Source organism: Podarcis cretensis (assembly GCF_951804945.1).
Source record: "Podarcis cretensis genome assembly, chromosome: 6".
Lineage (NCBI taxonomy): Eukaryota > Metazoa > Chordata > Lepidosauria > Squamata > Lacertidae > Podarcis > Podarcis cretensis.
In genome coordinates this window covers 83,980,170-83,999,376 of record NC_137175.1, presented here as the reverse complement: position 1 = coordinate 83,999,376, position 19,207 = coordinate 83,980,170, and the positions used below count along the sequence as shown (strand labels likewise).

The 19,207-nt window shown below is 47.0% G+C and overlaps 1 protein-coding gene across 1 annotated transcript in view; it reads left to right on the top strand.

The window, feature by feature from the left end:
* CRB1 (crumbs cell polarity complex component 1) overlaps window positions 1-19,207 on the top strand; it is a 138,590-nt gene that overhangs the window by 29,405 nt on the left and 89,978 nt on the right. The window contains exon 2 of the mRNA XM_079981071.1: window positions 4,104-4,691. Coding sequence (XP_079837197.1) covers window positions 4,104-4,691 — 588 coding nt within the window. The remainder of the gene's footprint in view (window positions 1-4,103; window positions 4,692-19,207) is intronic.

The window sequence follows — 19,207 nt, the reverse complement described above, 5'->3', positions numbered from 1 at the left end:
AGCACAATTTCTGTTCTCATCCTGAAGCAAAGTTCTTAACCTGAAGCACTATTTCTGGAGTCTGTAACCTGAAGCGTATGTAACCTGAAGCGTCTGTAACCCAAGGTACCACTGTACTAACATACTGCTCACCCACAAGCCAGACGGCAACTGTTCTTGCCTCTGAACCAACCACAGCACACACAAACTGATGGTCGCTATTACTTGAAACTTTCTAGCAGTGCATCAGGTTTAACCAATATGGTGTCCTCAGATATTTTTGAACTACAACTCCCATCAGCTCCAGCCATCCTAGCCAATGCTTGGGGGTGGTGGGAGTGGCCCACATCTGAAGGGCTATCCCTACACTCCACGTTTTGGTGGGATTCCTTCCAATTTAGGGAGGTAAATCAAGGCATTAAGAAGCTGTAACATACCCTCCAACATTCCTCAGACGAAAATAGGGACATTTCTCACTCCTCCTGCAACTGACCCTCCTTGACACCTCCCCATTTTTTGTGTGTCCCCCCCCCCAAGCATTTCCTATCAGAAGAAGGGTGAGTGCCATCAGTGGGACACAGAACATACACCCTCCACTGTCCTGAGAAAGCCCCTTAAACCTGATTTTATTCTATTTTATTATTTGGTAGATTTACAAAAAGAAAAACAGACACCTTTTTTTTTTTTTAAAGAGCAAAATTAGGCACGGATACACAAAGCATTATATATGACTCCTTGCCCTCAATTCCCTTTCTTCTTGCCCAGGGCAGCCCTGCCCTCTCCCTGCCCCTCAGAGCCAGCACATCCTGTGGGGCTCAGCCTCGATGTGGCGGCCTCTCCTCCTGTTCTCCCACTCTCCAGGAGCTGCTACGAGCTGCCTAAGAGAAGAGGCCAGCAGTGGCAGTCATGGAGAGGCAGCAGGATTGCAGCCCTTACAGCCACCCCTGTCATCACTTGGGATACACACCAGCTCATGTGACTTTACACCACAGTGGGTGGCACTGTGGTCTAAACCACTGAGCCTCTTGGACTTGCCAGTCAGAAGGTCAACTGTTTGATTCCCCATGACAGAGTGAGTTCCCGTTGCTCTGTCCCAGCTCCTGCCAACCTAGCAGTTCGAAAGCATGCCAGTGCAAGTAGATAAATAGGTACCACAGCGGCGGGAAGGTAAACAGCATTTCCATGCACTCTGGTTTCCGTCACGGTGTTCTGTTGCACCAGAAGCGGTTTAGTCCTGCTGGCCACATGACCTGGAAAGCAGTCTGTGGACAAACGCCGGCTCCCTCGGCCTGAAAGCGAGATGAGCGCCACAACCCCATAGCCACCTTTAACTAGACTTAACCATCCAGGGGTCCTTTACCTTTACCTACCTGACACTAGTTTCGCTGCCACTTTATCTGGATGGCGCAGGTGCCAGGCAGTGAGCTTGAGAGTATGCTGGCACACTGGTTGGAGCACCAGATTGATGTTGCCAGTTTGCCCATGGACCTTGCAGGCTGCACTGCACTGGCCATGTAAGCAGCTGTGGTACCAGTATTGGGATGACAGCTCTGCAGCACAGTCTCCACCATGCCAGCTGTTTCTGGGTATTACGTTATGCTTTGCCACAGCCAGGACTAGTGAGCATGAACTCATGAGTTGAAGTGCTGATGCTGGATTTTGTCCATATGTAAAAGCCCTTGCACACAAACATTTATCGTGGACTCGGTTCTGCTCATGTACCTAAGTGCAGAGGCTGGGAGGAGTGTGTGTAAGGACAGGTGCAGATATTTGCTTTGCTTTTCCCAGCTCACTTACCTCCCTTTAACTGTATATCAATTTTGCTGTAAAGGCAAATGCTGACCACTCCCAACAGTTTAGTACACATAGGTTTTGGGGTTTTTAAACTGGATTTCTGTAATATTTTATTAGTACTGATGCCAACCAGCAGATGTCGCTCTTTACTGTGAGCAAACATCTTAAGAAAACTCCTCTTGACTTCAGATTCTAATATATTCAATTTTCTGAGGAAGTGGGGGGGGGGGGGATCCTCTTGCCTAGCATCTCAGTTACATCAAAAGGCCTTAACGATGGGGTAAAATGTTTGGCACTAATTCCTCCAGTAATTAGGTTAACGCCGTGATGCCTTTTAAAGAGACTTGGAGAATTACTTCATGTGTCAGTCAGTCTAAATCCAAAGTGATCGGCAGTTTATTTTAATTTTTTTGGATGTTAAATATTAATTTTTAAAGAAATCTCTGTCAAACCAGGTCACTGCTAAGTGATCTTAATTGGTTGAGAATTGGGAGGGGGGGGGGACTTGTGCGATTCCTATTCTGCATTCAAAGAAAGAGCTTGCTCCCAACATCACTGAAGGTTTCAGTCCCACCCTCCTCCCTCAAACCCTTTTTACACTCCTTTCTGACACTCTTAATTGGGACAATATTCTTGATCGAAGAACAGATGTTTGCACCTCGAGCATGAGGAAGCCCATGTGCCTATGCGCAGCAGGCAGATACACCCTAGCAGGGATTACTCAAACGGCAGGTCGCAGCACACAGGAAAAGCAGCTCTCGTGGAATCAGATACTTGCTTTCCTGCACGGAAAGGTCAGAAGTCAAGAAGCTCTCCTGTCTTTGACTTTCCATTTTCCTGCACGCAACCAGTTCGGCCTGTGCCTTGAGAAGGATGTTATGGTAGGGTGGGACTGTGCACTGCTTCATAGAGAGCAGTCCTCTGTTCGCAGGGCTATCGGACGACAGTCCTCTATTTGAAAGGCTGCTCTGGTCCAAGTCTGGTCTGAAGATAAGAAACCCAGACAGCACGTCACCTGGTCACATTTCTCCTTATTATAGCAAGATGTACTGCATTTCTTAAATCACAGCAATCCTTTCTAAAGTTGTGCCTATACATCTGAATTAGCATGTGTAAATTTTATGCAAAACTGTACCTCTTTTTGTGATGATGCATTTCCATTACTATTAATAATTACATTTGCATGCAGCCTCATAACATCTCTAAGGAAGCTTATGATTAATAAGTAAAAAAACCCCTCTGCAAATGGCAAAACGAGGCATAAAACACTAAGAATAAAAAAGCAACAAAAATACAGCAGAAAGATAAAATGTACCATGATTCCAAAGTTAGAACACAAATTTTGAAAGCAAGAGGTTTTATTAAGAGAGTTGGTTTTTGGTTTTTGTTTCGTTTTAGTTTGGGCAAAGTCTAAGTGGCCACTCTAAGCTATGGAAAACTGCAAAATCCATTATTCACATTTGGCCAGATCTAAACCACTGAGTCTCTTGGGCTTGCTGATCAGAAGGTCGTCAGTTCAAATCCCTGCAAGGGGGGGAGCTCCCGTTGTTCGGTCCCTGCTCCTGCCAACCTAGCAGTTCGAAAGCACATCAAAGTCCAGCAGGAAGGTAAACGTTGTTTCCGTGCGCTGCTCTGGTTCTCCAGAAGCGGCTTAGTCATGCTGGCCACATGACCCGGAAGCTGTACGCCGGCTCCCTCGGCCAGGTGTAACCTCCACAGTCTCTACACACAGATCCTGCAGTCTAAATGATTATGAAGGCAAGAGGGAAGGAGGAAAATAATGTGCAGATAAAATAACAGATGTGAGGAATGTGGCCTTGGGCGGGTCCTGAAGGCCAGGTTGAGAGGCATGGAGGACTTTATTTGTTCCCCTGGCTTTGCAGGTCCCTGTTCCTGTATGCAGTGTCAGCAGAGAGAATGAGAACGTAAACAGAAGGCAGAGGGAGAACTGGAATTCTTAAACTACCTGGCATTTATTTTCCATAATAAATTGCACTTTTGCATGTCATGGTTCACCGATAGATGCATGTCTGTGCACACTTCACCCCAATATATGCATTTGGGGGGGGGTGTACACATTGCTTGGCTGGAGAAGTGCATTGCAAAATTGAGAAGATATTGAAGGAATGCTGTGTTTTGACTCCTGTATTGTTTTGGGAAGGGTGAGTTTGTAAGGTTCTCCTTAAAAACTGCAACCTGAACAGAATTTCTCTCCCCAACCCCTACCTTTAGCATAGACGACAACATTTTGTTGCAGCCACCCCACTTCTTGCTATACATTTTAATCATCCCCGGAGTTGCCCATTAACCGCTTGCCTTTCCTTTTTTAGAATCACTTTGCCTCAAAGATGGTCCCAGGTGCCTGTCGAGCTCTTGCCAAAAGGATCTGGAATGTGGCGGTGCTGCCGCAGAGGGCGGCTGTGGCTGTCCGGACTCGCCAGGTGTCACCCCGGCCAAAAGGTGTGCCAAGCAACCCTACGACCCTTGCTCCTCCAGCCCGTGTCTTCACAACGCCACCTGCTCAAGCGCTGCAGGGAACCTCAGCTTTACTTGCACCTGCCCTGCGGGGTACGGCGGACCTACCTGTGAAACCGCTGCCAGCACCTGCGGCTCGCATTTCTGCGGCCACGGAGGCACGTGCTTGGAAGAGCCCGGTGGCCCCGCTTGCCTCTGTACAGAAGGATACACAGGTCCATCCTGCGAAGCTGACATTGATGAATGCCTTTCCAGCCCTTGCCTCAACGGAGCAGTGTGCAGGGACCAGGTCCGTGGGTACGCCTGCTACTGTGTGCCAGGGTACCAAGGGAGGCACTGTAACCTGGAAGTGGATGAATGTGCTTCAGATCCTTGCCTGAATGGTGCCACATGCCTCAACCTGATAGGGAATTATGAGTGTGTTTGCCCTCTTGAGTACACAGGTAAGAGCTCATTCATTCATTCATTATATTAGATTCATATACCGCCCTTCAACGTAAGATCCCAGGGGAGTTCATAGAATAAAATACAGGATAAAAACATGGAAACAACAACAACAACAATTAATACAGTGGTACCTCAGGTTAAGTACTTAATTCGTTCCGGAGGTCTGTACTTAACCTGAAACTGTTCTTAACCTGAAGCACCACTTTAGCTAATGGGGCCTCCTGCTGCTGCTGCGCCGCCGGAGCACGATTTCTGTTCTTTGCCCCCCTCAGTTGATTGCAGAGCACCCAGAGATGGTGAGTGTTGAGGAGCTTGACTCTCCCTCTCTCTCTCCATTGGAATCCTTCTCACAGAGCAGTTGTTGGTAGAGCACTCTGTTTTTGTTTCTTTTGGAATATCTCTATACATTTGCAGAACCATCACACCCATCACAGTGGTTGGGTGACACAGTGTACAATGTCCAATGAATGACAAACAAGATTACTAATTTCCTAATTAATGTGGCACCTCAAAGTCTTTTCTTTGGAAGTGCCTGAAAGCTGCTTCTGCAGAAACCTTGGCTGATCACACTCCTTAAAACCCTGATCTGCAGCTCCAAGAGTAATGTGCAGATTGAAACATAATTGTCCTTCAGATTTCATACTTCTCTGGATTTTCTGCTGTATAGTTTGTACATGGTTCTTCTCACCATTCTTATGTAGCATGGAATCCACTTCTGATGGCAGTCAGCAGGGGTGGTGAACCACTTACTCTCCTGTGTGTTAAACCCATGTCAGTCAGCGAGTAAGCACATACTTTCTTGTGCATCGTCAAAACAGCAAAGCAATCACAAACCCCTTTCCCACAGACACATCTAAAAGGCTGTAGAATATTAATCAGTCAAAGGCCTGGCTGAAGAGGAAGGTTTTCACCTGGCGCCTAAAAATATGTGATGAAGGCACCAGGCAAGCCTTCCTGGGGAGAATATTCTACAAACAAGGGGCCACTGCAGAGAAGGCCCAGTCTTACGTTGCCACCCTCCGGACTTTAAAGAAGGGCCTCAGATGAGGAAAGGCGGTCTTTGAGGTATTGCAGTCCTCAAAGGCTTTGTAGGTCAAGAACAGCATTTTGAATTAGGCCCGGAAACTAACTGGCAGCCAGTGGTGTCGGGCCAGCATTAGTGTAATATGCTCAAACTTTCTTGCTCAGATGAGCAACCTGGGTGGTGAATTCTGCACCAGCTCAAGCTTCTGGTTCCTACTGATATAAACAGCTTGTACTTTGCAAGCATAGATGCATTTTCCTGCCTGTGACCAGGTGGAACTCCCTTTTCTCACCAAACCCAAGGCCGATTCAGGTGCGTGGTGTCGGGAGCAGGTCAGCAATAAGTTGCACGGTGCCAGCAAAGCTAACTCTTTATTCAAAGAAGCAGTCTTGAAAGACCTACACTGGCTCCCAGTACGTTTCCGAGCACAATTCAAAGTGTTGGTGCTGACCTTTAAAGCCCTAAATGGCCTTGGTCTAGTATACCTGAAGGAGTGTCTCCACCCCCATCGTTCTGCTCGGACACTGAGGTCCAGCGCTGAGGGCCTTCTGGTGGTTCCCTCGTTGCGAGAAGCCAAGTTACAGGGAACCAGGTAGAGGGCCTTCTCGGTAGTGGCGCCCGCCCTGTGGAACGCCCCCCACCAGATGTCAAAGAGAAAAATAACTTTTGGAAGACATCTAAAGGCAGCCTTGTTTAGGGAAGCTTTTAATGTTTAATAGGTTATTGTATTTTAGTGTTTTGTTGGAAGCCGCCCAGAGTGGCTGGGGGGACCCAGCCAGATGGGCAGGGTATAAATAATAATAATTATTATTATTATTATTATTATTATTATTATTAGAGGCCAGACCTAGTAAGAGCAGCAAGTTTTCCCAGTAGATCTTGCCCCAAGGCAGTTGTGAAGACTGAATGGAGGTCCTCGCTAAGGCTCCTCCTCCCTTGGGTCCTTCCCAAGCAATCTGAGACTCTGACGCCTTGTCTGCCTTTGCTCCGCTATCTTCATACCTCTTCCGGTGCTGGGAGACCAGAGGAGAGGGAAGCTGGTCGCAGAAGGAGGTGGGGTGCCCCTGGCTTCTATAGTAGCCTGTCTGATCTCTGCCTTTTGGTGTCTTTGCCCCAGTTCCTATCACTAGCTGCAGTGGAATTGTGCAGAGGCAGGGAAGTGTCTCTGCAGGGTACATTCAGTTTCCCTACTGTATAAACAAGTCAGTTGCTCTCCTTACTCCCGAATCATATTTATTAAAAAGTAGCATTCCTATACTGCAGCTATTAAAGAGTAGAATTTTCATTTTTTTATACAACTCTTAGGTTGAAAAGGATGGTTAAGTGGTGAATGCCTACAGCAGGAGCAGGAAACCTGCAGCCGTCTAGATGTTCCTGGACTACAACTCCCATCATCCCTGACAATTAGCCATGCAGGCAGGGACCGCTGGGAGATGAGTTCAGCAGCTTCTGGGGGGGCGGGCAAATTACTTGTTTCCCAACCCTAGCCTACAGCTAACACACAAATGAAACCTGCAAGATATGTTCGAAAAACAGCAGAGGGAAAGGTAAAAGAGTAGGAAAACAATTCATTCGGCATGCAAGCTTTTGCATTATCTCAGATTTGATGCAACTCAAAAAGAGGACCTTGCCAACAAAGGTCTGTATAGTTAAAGGTATGGTTTTTCCAGTAGTGGTGTATGGAATTGAGAGCTGGACCATAAAGAAGGCTGATCGCTGAAGAATTGATGCTTTTGAATTATGGTGCTGGAGGAGACTCTTGAGAGTCCCATGGACTGCAAGAAGATCAAACCTTTCCATTCTTAAGGAAATCAGCCCTAAGTGCTCACTGGAAGGACAGATCCTGAAGCTGAGACTCCAATACTTTGGCCACCTCATGAGAAGAGAAGACTCCCTGGAAAAGACCGTGATGTTGGGAAAGATGGAGGGCACAAGGAGAAGGGGATGACAGAGGACGAGATGGTTGGACAGTGTTCTCGAAGCTACCAGCATGAGTTTGACCAAACTGCAGGAGGCAGTGGAAGACAGGAGTGCCTGGCATGGTCTGGTCCGTGGGGTCACGAAGAGTCGGACATGACTAAACGACTAAACAACAACAACAACAACAAAGAGGAAATGGAAGAGAGCATAGCATGTAGCACAAACTGCAGTCTGTTACAGGGCCAAACTACACGCTTAAAAAAAATAAATGCATGCTTAAGCAGCCTTTTTTGTTTTGAAGGAGAAGCAGCTGCACAGAGCCCTGAACTGGATAGTGCTCCAAATTTAGGCTGGTGTTCCATGCGCTTCCCCACAGAACCCCATGCCCTGGCTCCTGTTTGCCCTCAAAGGCACTGTTTTGAACCCTTGCTCTGCTGACTTCATGTCAGTGAGCGCTTCCTATATGCTACTAAACCGTGCCTTTGCAGATCAATTGGCACCTGCCCAGACAATGCCACGTGACCCCTAAAGCCTGTCTGTGGAGTAGTCATGTTCAGACAATTTCCTGTTCACCTTTGAGTCTCGTTTCCATTCACCCACAGTCCATTCCTTTCTTTTCTATGGAGAAGGTTTATTGAGCAAGCCATGCAACGTACTAGATTTTGTCTTTTTTTTCCAAAAGCCCTTCTGTATCTTCCATAACTGTCAGTCATCTTTGCCTTCCCAGCTCTCCGTGCCCACTAAGTTGTTCTAGCGATCTTCTTGACCTACAGTATTGTATACAACTTTCTCTCTCATATTCATGACTACCACGGTCATTCTCAGCTGTGCTTCCTACTGCTCCTACATAATGTAGCCAATAGCTTCATTATTCTGTTGCAACCTCTGGACACGCAATTTCATTACGTTACTGACTACCACGTAAAATTACCTCTAACCATTTAATTGGAAGACTGAAATTCCAATATGAAACTGAAATTCCAGGCTCTTGTTTCACAATAGCAATAACAATCCCAATAATTTTATTATTTATACTCTGCCCATCTGGCTGGGTTTCCCCAGCCACAATGTGCAACAGCTTTCCAAAGAATCTTTTACTTTTGCACTGTCTTAAAAGTGAATGTTAATTTATCCAAACGTGGGTGTCTAATAACCCAGTTCTTTGAAAGCCCCCGAATTACCTCCTCATATATTTTGCATATATTTTGCAAACACAACCAATCCTTTGTGCATTTTAAAAATCACTTTGGGTCCCTATTTCACCTGCCATACAAGCAGAACCAACTAATCATTATTGAATATATTTGGCATTTGCATTGCATGCGAACTAAACTAGCAAACTCTCAAGTGGGGAAAGAAAGCGCAGCTGGAGGTCAGTGCAATATGTTCTCAGTAATCCCATTTTCACAGAGCGGATTTCTCGGGCATGCAAAATCTCCCCATGAAATTTCCTATAATACCCTTTAATATTGGACATAGTCTATAACAGTCAGTTCCTGAGCTTTAGCCACCTTTACTTGAAGACAGAGAGAAAGCATCTGTTTGCCGTTTGATAGGACTCCTTTGTAAGTAAGTTCTGTTAAAATCAAAGAGACTGACTTGCAGCAGTCCAAACCAAGATCCACCCAAGTGAGCATGTTAGGATCCATTGGATCTCCATCTCAGCTGACCAATTCCTGGGACAGCAGAGCTACAGTGAAGCCCCACATCCTGGCTCAATAGGATGTGGGTGGCGCTATTGGTCTAAATCACTGAGCATCTTGGGCTTGCTAATCAGAAGTTTGGCGGTACGAATCCCCGTGACAGAGTGAGCTCCTGTTGCTCTGTCCCAGCTCCTGCCAACCTAGCAGTTCAAAAGCACACCAGTGTAAGTAGATAAATAGGTATTACTGGGAAGGTAAACAGCATTTCTGTGCACTTTGGTTTCCATCACAGTTGCACCATAAGTGGTTTAGTCCTGCTGGCCACATGACCCGGAAAGCTGTCTGTGGACAAACGCCGGATCCCTCGGCCTGAAAGCGAGTTGAGTGCCGCAACCCAATAGTCGCCTTTGACTGGACTTAACCATCCAGAGCAGTGCAGGGAAACACTGCTTACCTTCCTGCTGGAGCAGTACCTATTTATCTACTTGTACTGCGTGCTTTTGAACTGCTAGGTTGGCAGGAGCAGGGACCGAGCAATGGGAGCTCAGCCCGTCGTGGGGATTTGAACCGCCAACCTTATGATCGGCAAGCCCTAGTCTCTGTGGTTTAACCCACAGTGCCACCCACGTCCCTTAGCTATACTTATATTCAGTGAAATCAATACTTAAATTCCTCAGCAGATTTTGATGTGGGCCAGTATGTCTCAAAGCAGAGCACTGCTAGGATATTTCCATTCTTGTTTCGTTCAATAACATGACAGAAACTTGTCAGATTCTTTTGACGGTAACAATGTTTAAATAGCATTATACAGACTAAAAACACGGGACTGCAACCACTTGGAGTTTCTTATGAACAATTTGGCAGTGCCTTTTTTGATGGGGGCGTATTTTTTCACCACTCATTGTGAAAATATTTGCTTATTCATTTAAACTGTGCCCCCCCTGCACTTTCCCTCACTCACCCTCACCAATAGCATCTTGCAGCAAAATTGAATTGCAATGTCACTGATTAAGTAAAATTACCCATGTGATTGATCTGGGAAGGAAAGACCAGCTTCCAAGGGGGGAAATAGCACAGGAAAAGCAACTACAGGGACAAGAATACCACACCACACCCTCCAAGTGCCCCTGTTTTCCAGGGACAGTCCCAGATTTACAGAAGCCATCCTGGTTTCTGATTAGATCCCAGAATGTCCCTATTTTCATTGGAGAAATGTTGGAGGGTATGGGGTTATGTAACCCCTGAGCAATGGAGATAAGTACCTATACAACCTTTAGAAAACAGCCCTGCATATGGAAGTTTTTTAAATGTTCTGTTGTTGTTGTTGTTGTTGTTATTATTATTATTATTATTATTAGTTGGAAGCTATCCAGAGTGTCACAGTCTGGTCTACGGGCGACCGAAGTCCTGGCTGAGGACGTCGGGACCGGGGACAAGACGGTGAGGTGGGAGCAGGAATGAGAGTCCAGGGGTCCAAGGGTCAGGAAGCAGGGAGTCACAAAGTCAAGGGTCCAAGGGCTGAGAAGCAAGGAGTCACAAAGCCAAGGTCTGAGGATCAGGAAGCAAGAAGCCAAACACAGCAAGGCAGGAAACGAGTTGCTGTGGCAAAGAGCCAAAGGGAAATGCTGACCTTATATCCATTCCCAGCTCTTGCCACCAGATGCAGTGAGTTACCAAGCTGCCTCACCTGTGCGGCCACGCCTTGCCTCTCCAGAACAAACTTAGGAAGGCCCTAGTCCTGCGAAGCCCTACTGGTCACAGGGCCTGGCTCCTGCATGCACTCCTGACACAGAGTAACCTAGTCAGATGGACAGGGTATAAATAATAAAATGATGATGGTGGAATAGGATGTCCCTATTTTCATTGGAGAAATCTTCGAGGCTATGCCGTGCCAGTTTTAAAAAAGAAAAGTAAGTTAGCGTTTTCCTGAAGAAACTGATAGTTTCCAACCTGGAAGTAAAAGGTGGTGAATATTTTGTGCAGCACTATCTAAAAACAAATGGACACAAACACACACAAAACCCACTCCTAAACCAACAAGGTTTATTAGGCAATTTCTAGTGAGCTAACGAGGCAAAAACAGCAGACACTGCACAGTATACAAAGACATTATGATGGCTGCAAGCATTTTTGGAGAATGTGGCTTAAAAATAGACTTAAGCCACTGCCCCCTCCCCCCGCCACGGGTGCAGGGGTTTGTAGAAAGGCAAAAACAGATCTTCTCTGTTGACTGACATCGGTTTCATTTGGGAGCCTGCCTTCAGTTAAGATCCATCATGCGCACACTGAGTGTTATTTCAAACAAGAAGTGTGTTGCCTTCCTGCCGCCCTGCTGTTACCAGTAGGTGTCTCAGCTCAGGCCAAGTGATGAGAGAAACTACCGAACCACAGGAAAAGCTGGAGAGGGGAAGGAAGGAAAAGCCCATTAACTGCCAGCATGGCTGCTCTGAAATGATCACATTCGACCCGGACCTCCTGTCGTACGGAGGAAGCTGCATTTGTAACTTGCGACTCTCAGCCAAGCCTAAGGTTGTAGCGCAGGGACAGACTCCTTGATGGACAGGGGGACATAATCCCCTCACCTCCAGGGACCATGAGAGAGAGGACAACGTTCAAGTTAGGGAAGAACCAGAGATTAGACAGGACTGGGGTTGCCCAGCAGGCCTGGTGAAGAGACACTGGGCAGCCAATTCACAAACAGTAACTGGTTCCCTGCCTCCCTTCCTCTCTCTGTTTTATTTTAACTTTTACCAGTTTATTTCCACTGGTCATCCCAATGCTTTGGCATTGATCGCTTACCTTTGAACATGTCAGAGCTGAAAAAGGGACAGTCCTGTGTACTTGTAACCTCTGTCCTCACGCTAAGGAGCACTGCTGGAGACACACACACACACACACCCCGCCTGCCCATTACTAGTTTCCAAAGGATGTGTTTGTAAATTGAGCTTAACATTTCCCCTCTTGAAAATTTAAAAACAGATGATATAATCTTGCCAAGGAAGTGGTTGGATACATTGTGAAAAAGCTGTGACTCAAATTTACTCAGCACCATTTATTATTTGGATATGTGACTCCCCACCTCTCTCTCTCTGTGTGTGTGTGTGTTGTGTGTGTGTGTGTGCGCGCGCGCATGTGCATGCCTGGGAAGAAAGGAAGGAGTGTGCTGGCATATATTGTGTTCATATGCATTTACATTCACTGGAGTCAAGCAACATCATTTTCCTTTTATAGCATGGTCATATGCATGCTTTCTCAGATGAAAATGCAGCAGCTTTCAACTGAGTTTACTCAGAGGCAGGTGGATTTAGGATTGCTTCATCAAGTGTTTTAACCTCCGCAAACCAAGGGAAAAGTCTGGGTCGGGGAGAGGAGAGGAGAGTGCAAGAAGCAAGCTAAGGAAATGTTTACAGGCAATTTCAAATATCACCCCCAAAGGCAGCATAGTCCAGGGTCTATCAGGAGCAGGCAACCAATTGCTGCAAAATGTGGAGAGCTGGAAAAATGGGAAACGGAGCAAACGGAAATGGACAGATCCATCCATCTCTAATTACAGTACAGGAGGGCCTCTGCATAAACAGCTTCCCTAGGCACTGAGTGGATGCCCATTCAGAAAAGTTACCAGCGTAACATTTTTGCTCCCTGTTGGTAGTCATCAAAGTGTCATATCATAAGTGTAGGTCATATTATGTGAGTACAAAGGGGTTGCTAATTTGGGATCCAGCCTGCCTATTTTAATTAAATATTGTTACATTACTTGTGCAGCATGAGAGCCAGTAATTGTGGAGCTCGTGGTTGGAGGCAGCAGCTGTAGCCTGTGAAATGACCCTAAGCCAGTCTGGGACTTGGACCAAGTTTCATGCCTTGTCCCCTACTAAGACCTTCGTTGCTTTGGTTCATAGCTGTCAACCGTCCCTTTTTTGGCGGGAAACTCCCTTATCCCAGCGCCGTGTCCCACTGCTGTCCCTGATTGATGATGTCCCTTAAATTTCCCAGGTTTCAAAGGAAGCAGCTCCTCTCCCTCCCTCCCTCCCTGCCGGCCAGGGAGGAGGGAGGCTCCAACTGTGTTGCTTGGCTGCGTTGCTCACCCAATAAGGAGTCTAGGAATGACTGGGAGGGTGGAGCTTGCATGCCTTGTGCCAATCAAATCGGCGGAGAGGTGACGGTGGTTTTCCTTGCTGCATTCCCTTTGCCAGGTTGCTGCACTGTGGGAACCACCGCTTGAGGCTTTGTTTGGCTGCTGGCTGGGCTTTCTGCCTTTGGCTCGGAGAGGCTCAGAAGCTGAACATACCTGTGCCCTGAAAATCCTTTATTTTGGCTGCTGATCCCTTATTTTCGAGGCTGCTGGTCCCTTATTTTCAAATCTGTAGGTTGACACCTATGCTTTGGTTCCTTCCAAACCCCTTAAATTTTCAGTGATCTGCAGAGTTGAGTCTGGTTTCTGTTCCACCCACCCCATCTCTTCTTTGCAGAGCAGCCCATTCTGACTCCGAAAAAGGCTTCCCCACTTAGAAACCACAAAACCAACTTTAGGCACACGGAAGATCTGCAAGCAGAAGCAGCCTGCAGGACTCCTCTCTTGACAGTCCTCTCCCAGATTTTGGAGGCAACACATTTAATACGTGTTTGTCCTCTCCCTCCCTCTGCTCCAGTCACTTCAGTCAGGGAAACCCAAGAGTCACTAGCAACAGCCGAATTGTCAGGAGCATGAGAGAGGTTGAAAGTAGAGGCAACAGAGGAAAGAAAGTGGGGCGTAAAACACAAGCCCAAATAGACTATATACGTTGACATATGGCTTGAGAACAGCTTCCAGCAGCAATGGCTAAAATAATAAGGGTAAAAATTCCATAAAGGGGTAGTTTGCTGTTTCTGCCGCAGTAAAATATTGGATTTTAAAGTCTGCTTAATGGAGTGATTTATCAGAAGCCTTTTATTTATTTATTTTTTGTGTGGTGGCTGTTGTTGTTGTTCTGGTTGTTGTTTGCTTTTCTGCACCTCGCCGTGAGATGTGTTAAATGCACGAGCCGGAGGGATTCTTGGATGAAACCCCCAAGGTGCCCCTGCTGGTAATAAAAATCCTCATTTAGTCTGTCAGAGGGAGCTTGCCTATTGCTATTATCCCAGCCTGACACCATGAATCACAGTGGGGAATCATCCAGCCTCATCTCATTTCCCCAGGATGTTAAAAAGCTTATAACTTTTGATGTGCATGCCGAGGACTTGCAATAAATCGACAGCGGTAATGCTAACCAAATGCTCTCGTTACTGGCTCCGGGTTGCTACTTGCTCCGCAGGCTGCTCTTATGCGGCTGGTATGCCTTGTGCTTCTTCCCTCAAAGAGCTGAGAAATGTCTCACATAATTCTCACACAAATGGAAGAGGTTATTGTGCAGGGATAACGGGAGGGCGGAACATTTAAGGCAGCCAGAGGAGGAGGAGGAAGGGGTGGGGGGGCTGCAAGAGGAATCTGCATTTTTATTACGATAATGCACCACACATGTGCGCTCTGTCAACGGTGCATGTGCTGCACAGCTGTTAAATGATGGAACGCAACTGGTGCCGGGATAGGCTGGCGATCAAACGTAGCATCTCGCCATTACTTTTAATGCTCTTTAATCCAAAGACCGCAGAATTTGGAAATCTAGTCCAGACAGTGGCTTCTCAGGCTCCTGATTTCACATTGTAAGGCACGGCTGAGTGTAGGGGATTGACAGTGTAGATGGTCTCCACGCAGAGACCAGGCCAAGCCACACAAAGCTACCTCTCATGGTAGATCCATTACCTGATCCTAGCTAGTATTCCAGAGCTCCCCAAGTTTAGCATGTTGACCATCCTATGTTTTATATAGAAAGGCAAGGGCACTCTGATAAGAAAGATCAAACAAAGACTTGGTTGTGTGTGTGTGTGTTGGTTCGCCAGAGGAGATATTAAACTTTCCAGCCTATGTTGGCCTTATAAAACACTGTGCCTCAGCTCTGGCTATTTCTGAGGTTCCTGATAAAGTTTATTGGTCCTATCTTTTTCATGACATAGCTATTAAAGCCAACTTTTAACGCTCTGATTCTACGACAGTTTTATATCCATTTCACTTCCATGGCTTCCTCCACAAAGAAGTGCATACAAATCCACAAACTAGAAATTAAATAGGTTCACTTTAAAATGTGGACCAAACAAAATTCTCCTCCATCCCTAAGCACCTGGAATCTCCAAAGGTAAGGCTTATAGACCTTGCTCTCTATCTGCTTGGAGCAGGGGGAACATCTGCTATGTTGCTCTCTAGTTGACCTGGGGGTAGCATTGCTTCTGCCAGCCCATCAGGGTTCAGCTGACGCAAGGGGCCATTGTAAGTCTATAAAGTGGCTTGCTCTGGCCTGGCTCTCCAGCCACTTTGACAGAGTGAGCTGTCAGCAGATTGCTTATCCTTGCACGATCCCCTTCCCACTTTATTCCATGCCATCAGTTCTGATGGTCAGAATGCTTACCTCTCCCATAGTTTTGTCAACTTCTGTTGGGATTTGATTAGATGCTAGGCACCGGGGGCAGAGAGCAGGTGGGGGCATGGCTGGCGCGTGTCCCAGGGGCGTGGCACATGTCCCCGGGGGCGTGGTGTGCCTCCCGCCAGGCTGTGGTGTGCGTCCCGCCCACGGGGGCATTTCACCAGGCGTAGTGGGGGGTGTGCGGCACGTGATGGGGCAGCCACGATGGTACCCCGCTCCCCGATGGTGTGGGGGTGGTGCACTCCCCCACCCCCCTTTCCTCCAGTGATGCCTTCCTTGTGTTAGTGAGTTCAGCAGAGTGCCATTCCTTTGCAGATTAAAAGGGAGCTTGGATAGTTTTAGCCTTTTAGTATTAATAATCCAGGCTGCTTTAAGGCAGACTGGATGTTCCTGGTATTAACCACCACCCCTCCCCCCTTTTCTCCCCATGAAAATAATAACCACACGCAAAAAAACTTAGTGAAAAGGTGAAATTAACATTTACTCACTCAAGAATAGCAAATACAGCAGCACGGTGTAGGCAGGCTAAAAATTCTAATTAAGTCACTAAGAGATACTAAAGGCTAGCTTAAAAATGGAGTCTGAGCTAGACACACAGATGCTCTCACACTGCAGACATGATGGGGAGAAGTGTGTGCCGATGCAGGGAGGAGCATATAAAGTTACGCCCCTTCCTGTTTGGGCACAAAAGGGAAGTGATCTCACCAGAGGCAGAGCTAGCTGGTCTGGCACCCGGGGCAGCGCACATGCTGCGGGGGTGGGGCTAGCATCCCAAGGGGGTGGCATGGCGATGGCACCCCCCTTAGGGATGACACCCGGGGTGGACCACACCCACTGCACCCCCCTTCCTCCGCCAGTGGATCTCACCGAATCGTCTCTAGGAAGTACCACAGGAAAACACTATGAGCTTCAGCCCCTATTATGTGCTTATCCCAGTCAAATCAACAATATGAACTGTTGATTTGACTGGGATAAATATCCCACACTTTGCTGCATCTTGTCCAGTACAGTCATACCTCAGGATACAGACGCTTGTTGCGTTTTTTCGGGTTGCGGACCGCCGAAACCCGGAAGTACCGGAACGGGTTACTTCCAGGTTTCGGCAGTCGTACATGCGCAGAAGCACTGAATCGCAACCTGAGCACTCGCAGATGTGGGTTGCAAACCTGCATCCCGCACGGATCATGTTCACAACCCGAGCGTCCACTGTACTTTTATTTGAATCGCTAGAAATACAGGCTGCCATAGCCACAAAAGTTTGTGTGGGTCACAATGTTTCCTTTATTGCCTCCTTACACGGCCCATATTTGGTAGGCTGTTAAGTAGGCTATTATTTTGTTTACAGATGGGGAATTGGGGCAGAGAGAGAATGATTTGCCCAAGGCTAGGACGTGACATGCTGCCCAGTTGGGGGAAGAGAGCCATTTCCCTCTATCATCACCTTCCAAATTCCAGGTGAAAGCCATCTGAATCATTTGTCTGCTAGATATGTCTGTCACCAAACCATAACATGTGCCCTTTTCTTTAATTGAAAATACTTAAGTTTAAAATTCACCAGACTGGAGTCTTCTGTTTTTTTAATTTTGAGGAATGTAAATACAGTATACCGAATTTGTTTCGTAGAATAACTTTTTTATGGCAGGGCATTGCATGCAAATGCCAAAACAATTCTATATCCATTTTCCCTCCTCCTCCTCCTCTTCCATGTCTCTTAAAATCCCGTGTTTTTACAAGTTGACTGCAGCAGTAGAGACCGGGGGGGAATCCCTCCCATATACAATCCATCACATTGGCTAGACATTTTATAGATGGAAAGGACTTTTCGCTCAGTTGCCTAAGGCCGGTTACTTGATTTGACAGACCAATGGCCTGATCCAACATAGCAAATCCTGTGGTTTCATGTTAATAATCAGGCTGTTTTTCGGCCCGTAGTTTTGAATCTGGCTATGCTGAGACTCTCGATACACACTGCGTTTATTTTTGTCACTGTGTTTTCAAATGTTCGCAGGGAGCTGCTGTTAACAAGCCCTGACAGATTTACGGTCACTAGACATAGTTTGGCAAATGCACACTAAAAAAAATTTAAAAATCCTTATGATGAATTCATAGAGCAAATAAAACAAAACAAAACAGAGACTTGCTTCATGTAATGATGGTGTAAGAATGGCATACGTCCAGAATTTCCCGGATGTAGCCGGGATTCGGCCTTTGGAAACAGTATCTGGGCAGAAATCACTTAAATGTCCAGGAAAATCTGGTCATAAGGCAACCAATGTCGGAAGCGTAGAATTCCCTTAAAAGTAGCTCAAAAACTCAACAACTTTGGCCCCCCTCCCCAAACAAAATTCAACAACTTTGCCAAGAAAAACCCCAAAACTACTCTGTACAGAATTTCACTTTTTGAAATACGGCAACCCTATGATGGCGTCTTTGTAGTCTTTAAATTGGCTCACACAGTGGTTCCGCAGGTAGAGTTAACAGACTGTGGGACATAGCAACAATTCTTGGGTTGAAAGGTGTTCTCCGTGCATCCAGTGATCCAGGAAGCATAAAAAAAGATGTAGACTGAATGTATGGGGTGGTGGAGGAGTATACATTCATATAGATGTGTGATCTGATATCCAGGTGCCCCACAACACGTTCTCTGTGCTGGGGGGACGGATTTCATGAGCCAAAGTTTCACTCCTGTGTCTCACAGCATGTACAATATTTACTCCCAGGGTTTGTATGTGAACCAGTCCTTAAAATACAACACTTGTACCATTCATGGAGCATTGGAGATGTGCAACTCTGGATTATTTCTAGTCAGAGTAAGACTGGAGTGAAGACTTGGACTTGCGAGTCGGTGAAGGGGGGGAGTGTCAGACGGAGCCGATCGGCAGACCTTAGCGATGTGGCCCCTTCTGGAACACTTCCTACAGATGGCGTCTCTGAATCAACACTTGGCACGGGAATAGTTGCCTCCGCAGCCGGCACATTCTGGTTGGCCCTTGGACTTCTGTTGGAACTTCCTGCGCTCCTGCTTTGTCTGGTGCACGTCATCGTCTTCACTGGAGGATGCCTCATCACTGCTGGCCTCTTCATGATGCACCGGAACTGGCTTCCTAGCAAGACGCGGGCTGCTGGACTTGCGGATCTCCTGGGCGGAGCGTTCAGCAGCTTCTGAGGCCACAGCCTCCTCAATGGCTTTCTGTAGCGTGAGGTCTGGCTTGGCGAGGAGACGCCGTTGCAGATGGATGTCCCGGACCCCGCAGACAATTCGATCCATCAGGGCATCGTCTAAGTCTCAGAACTCACAGTGCATTGCAGCCTGTCGCAGGGCGGTGGTGTAGTTGTTGATTGACTCCCCCTCTGCCTGGTTCCGGTGATAGAACGCATGGCGGGCAGCAATCTTGGACGGCTTTGGTGCGTAGTGGTTGCGGAGCTTCTCT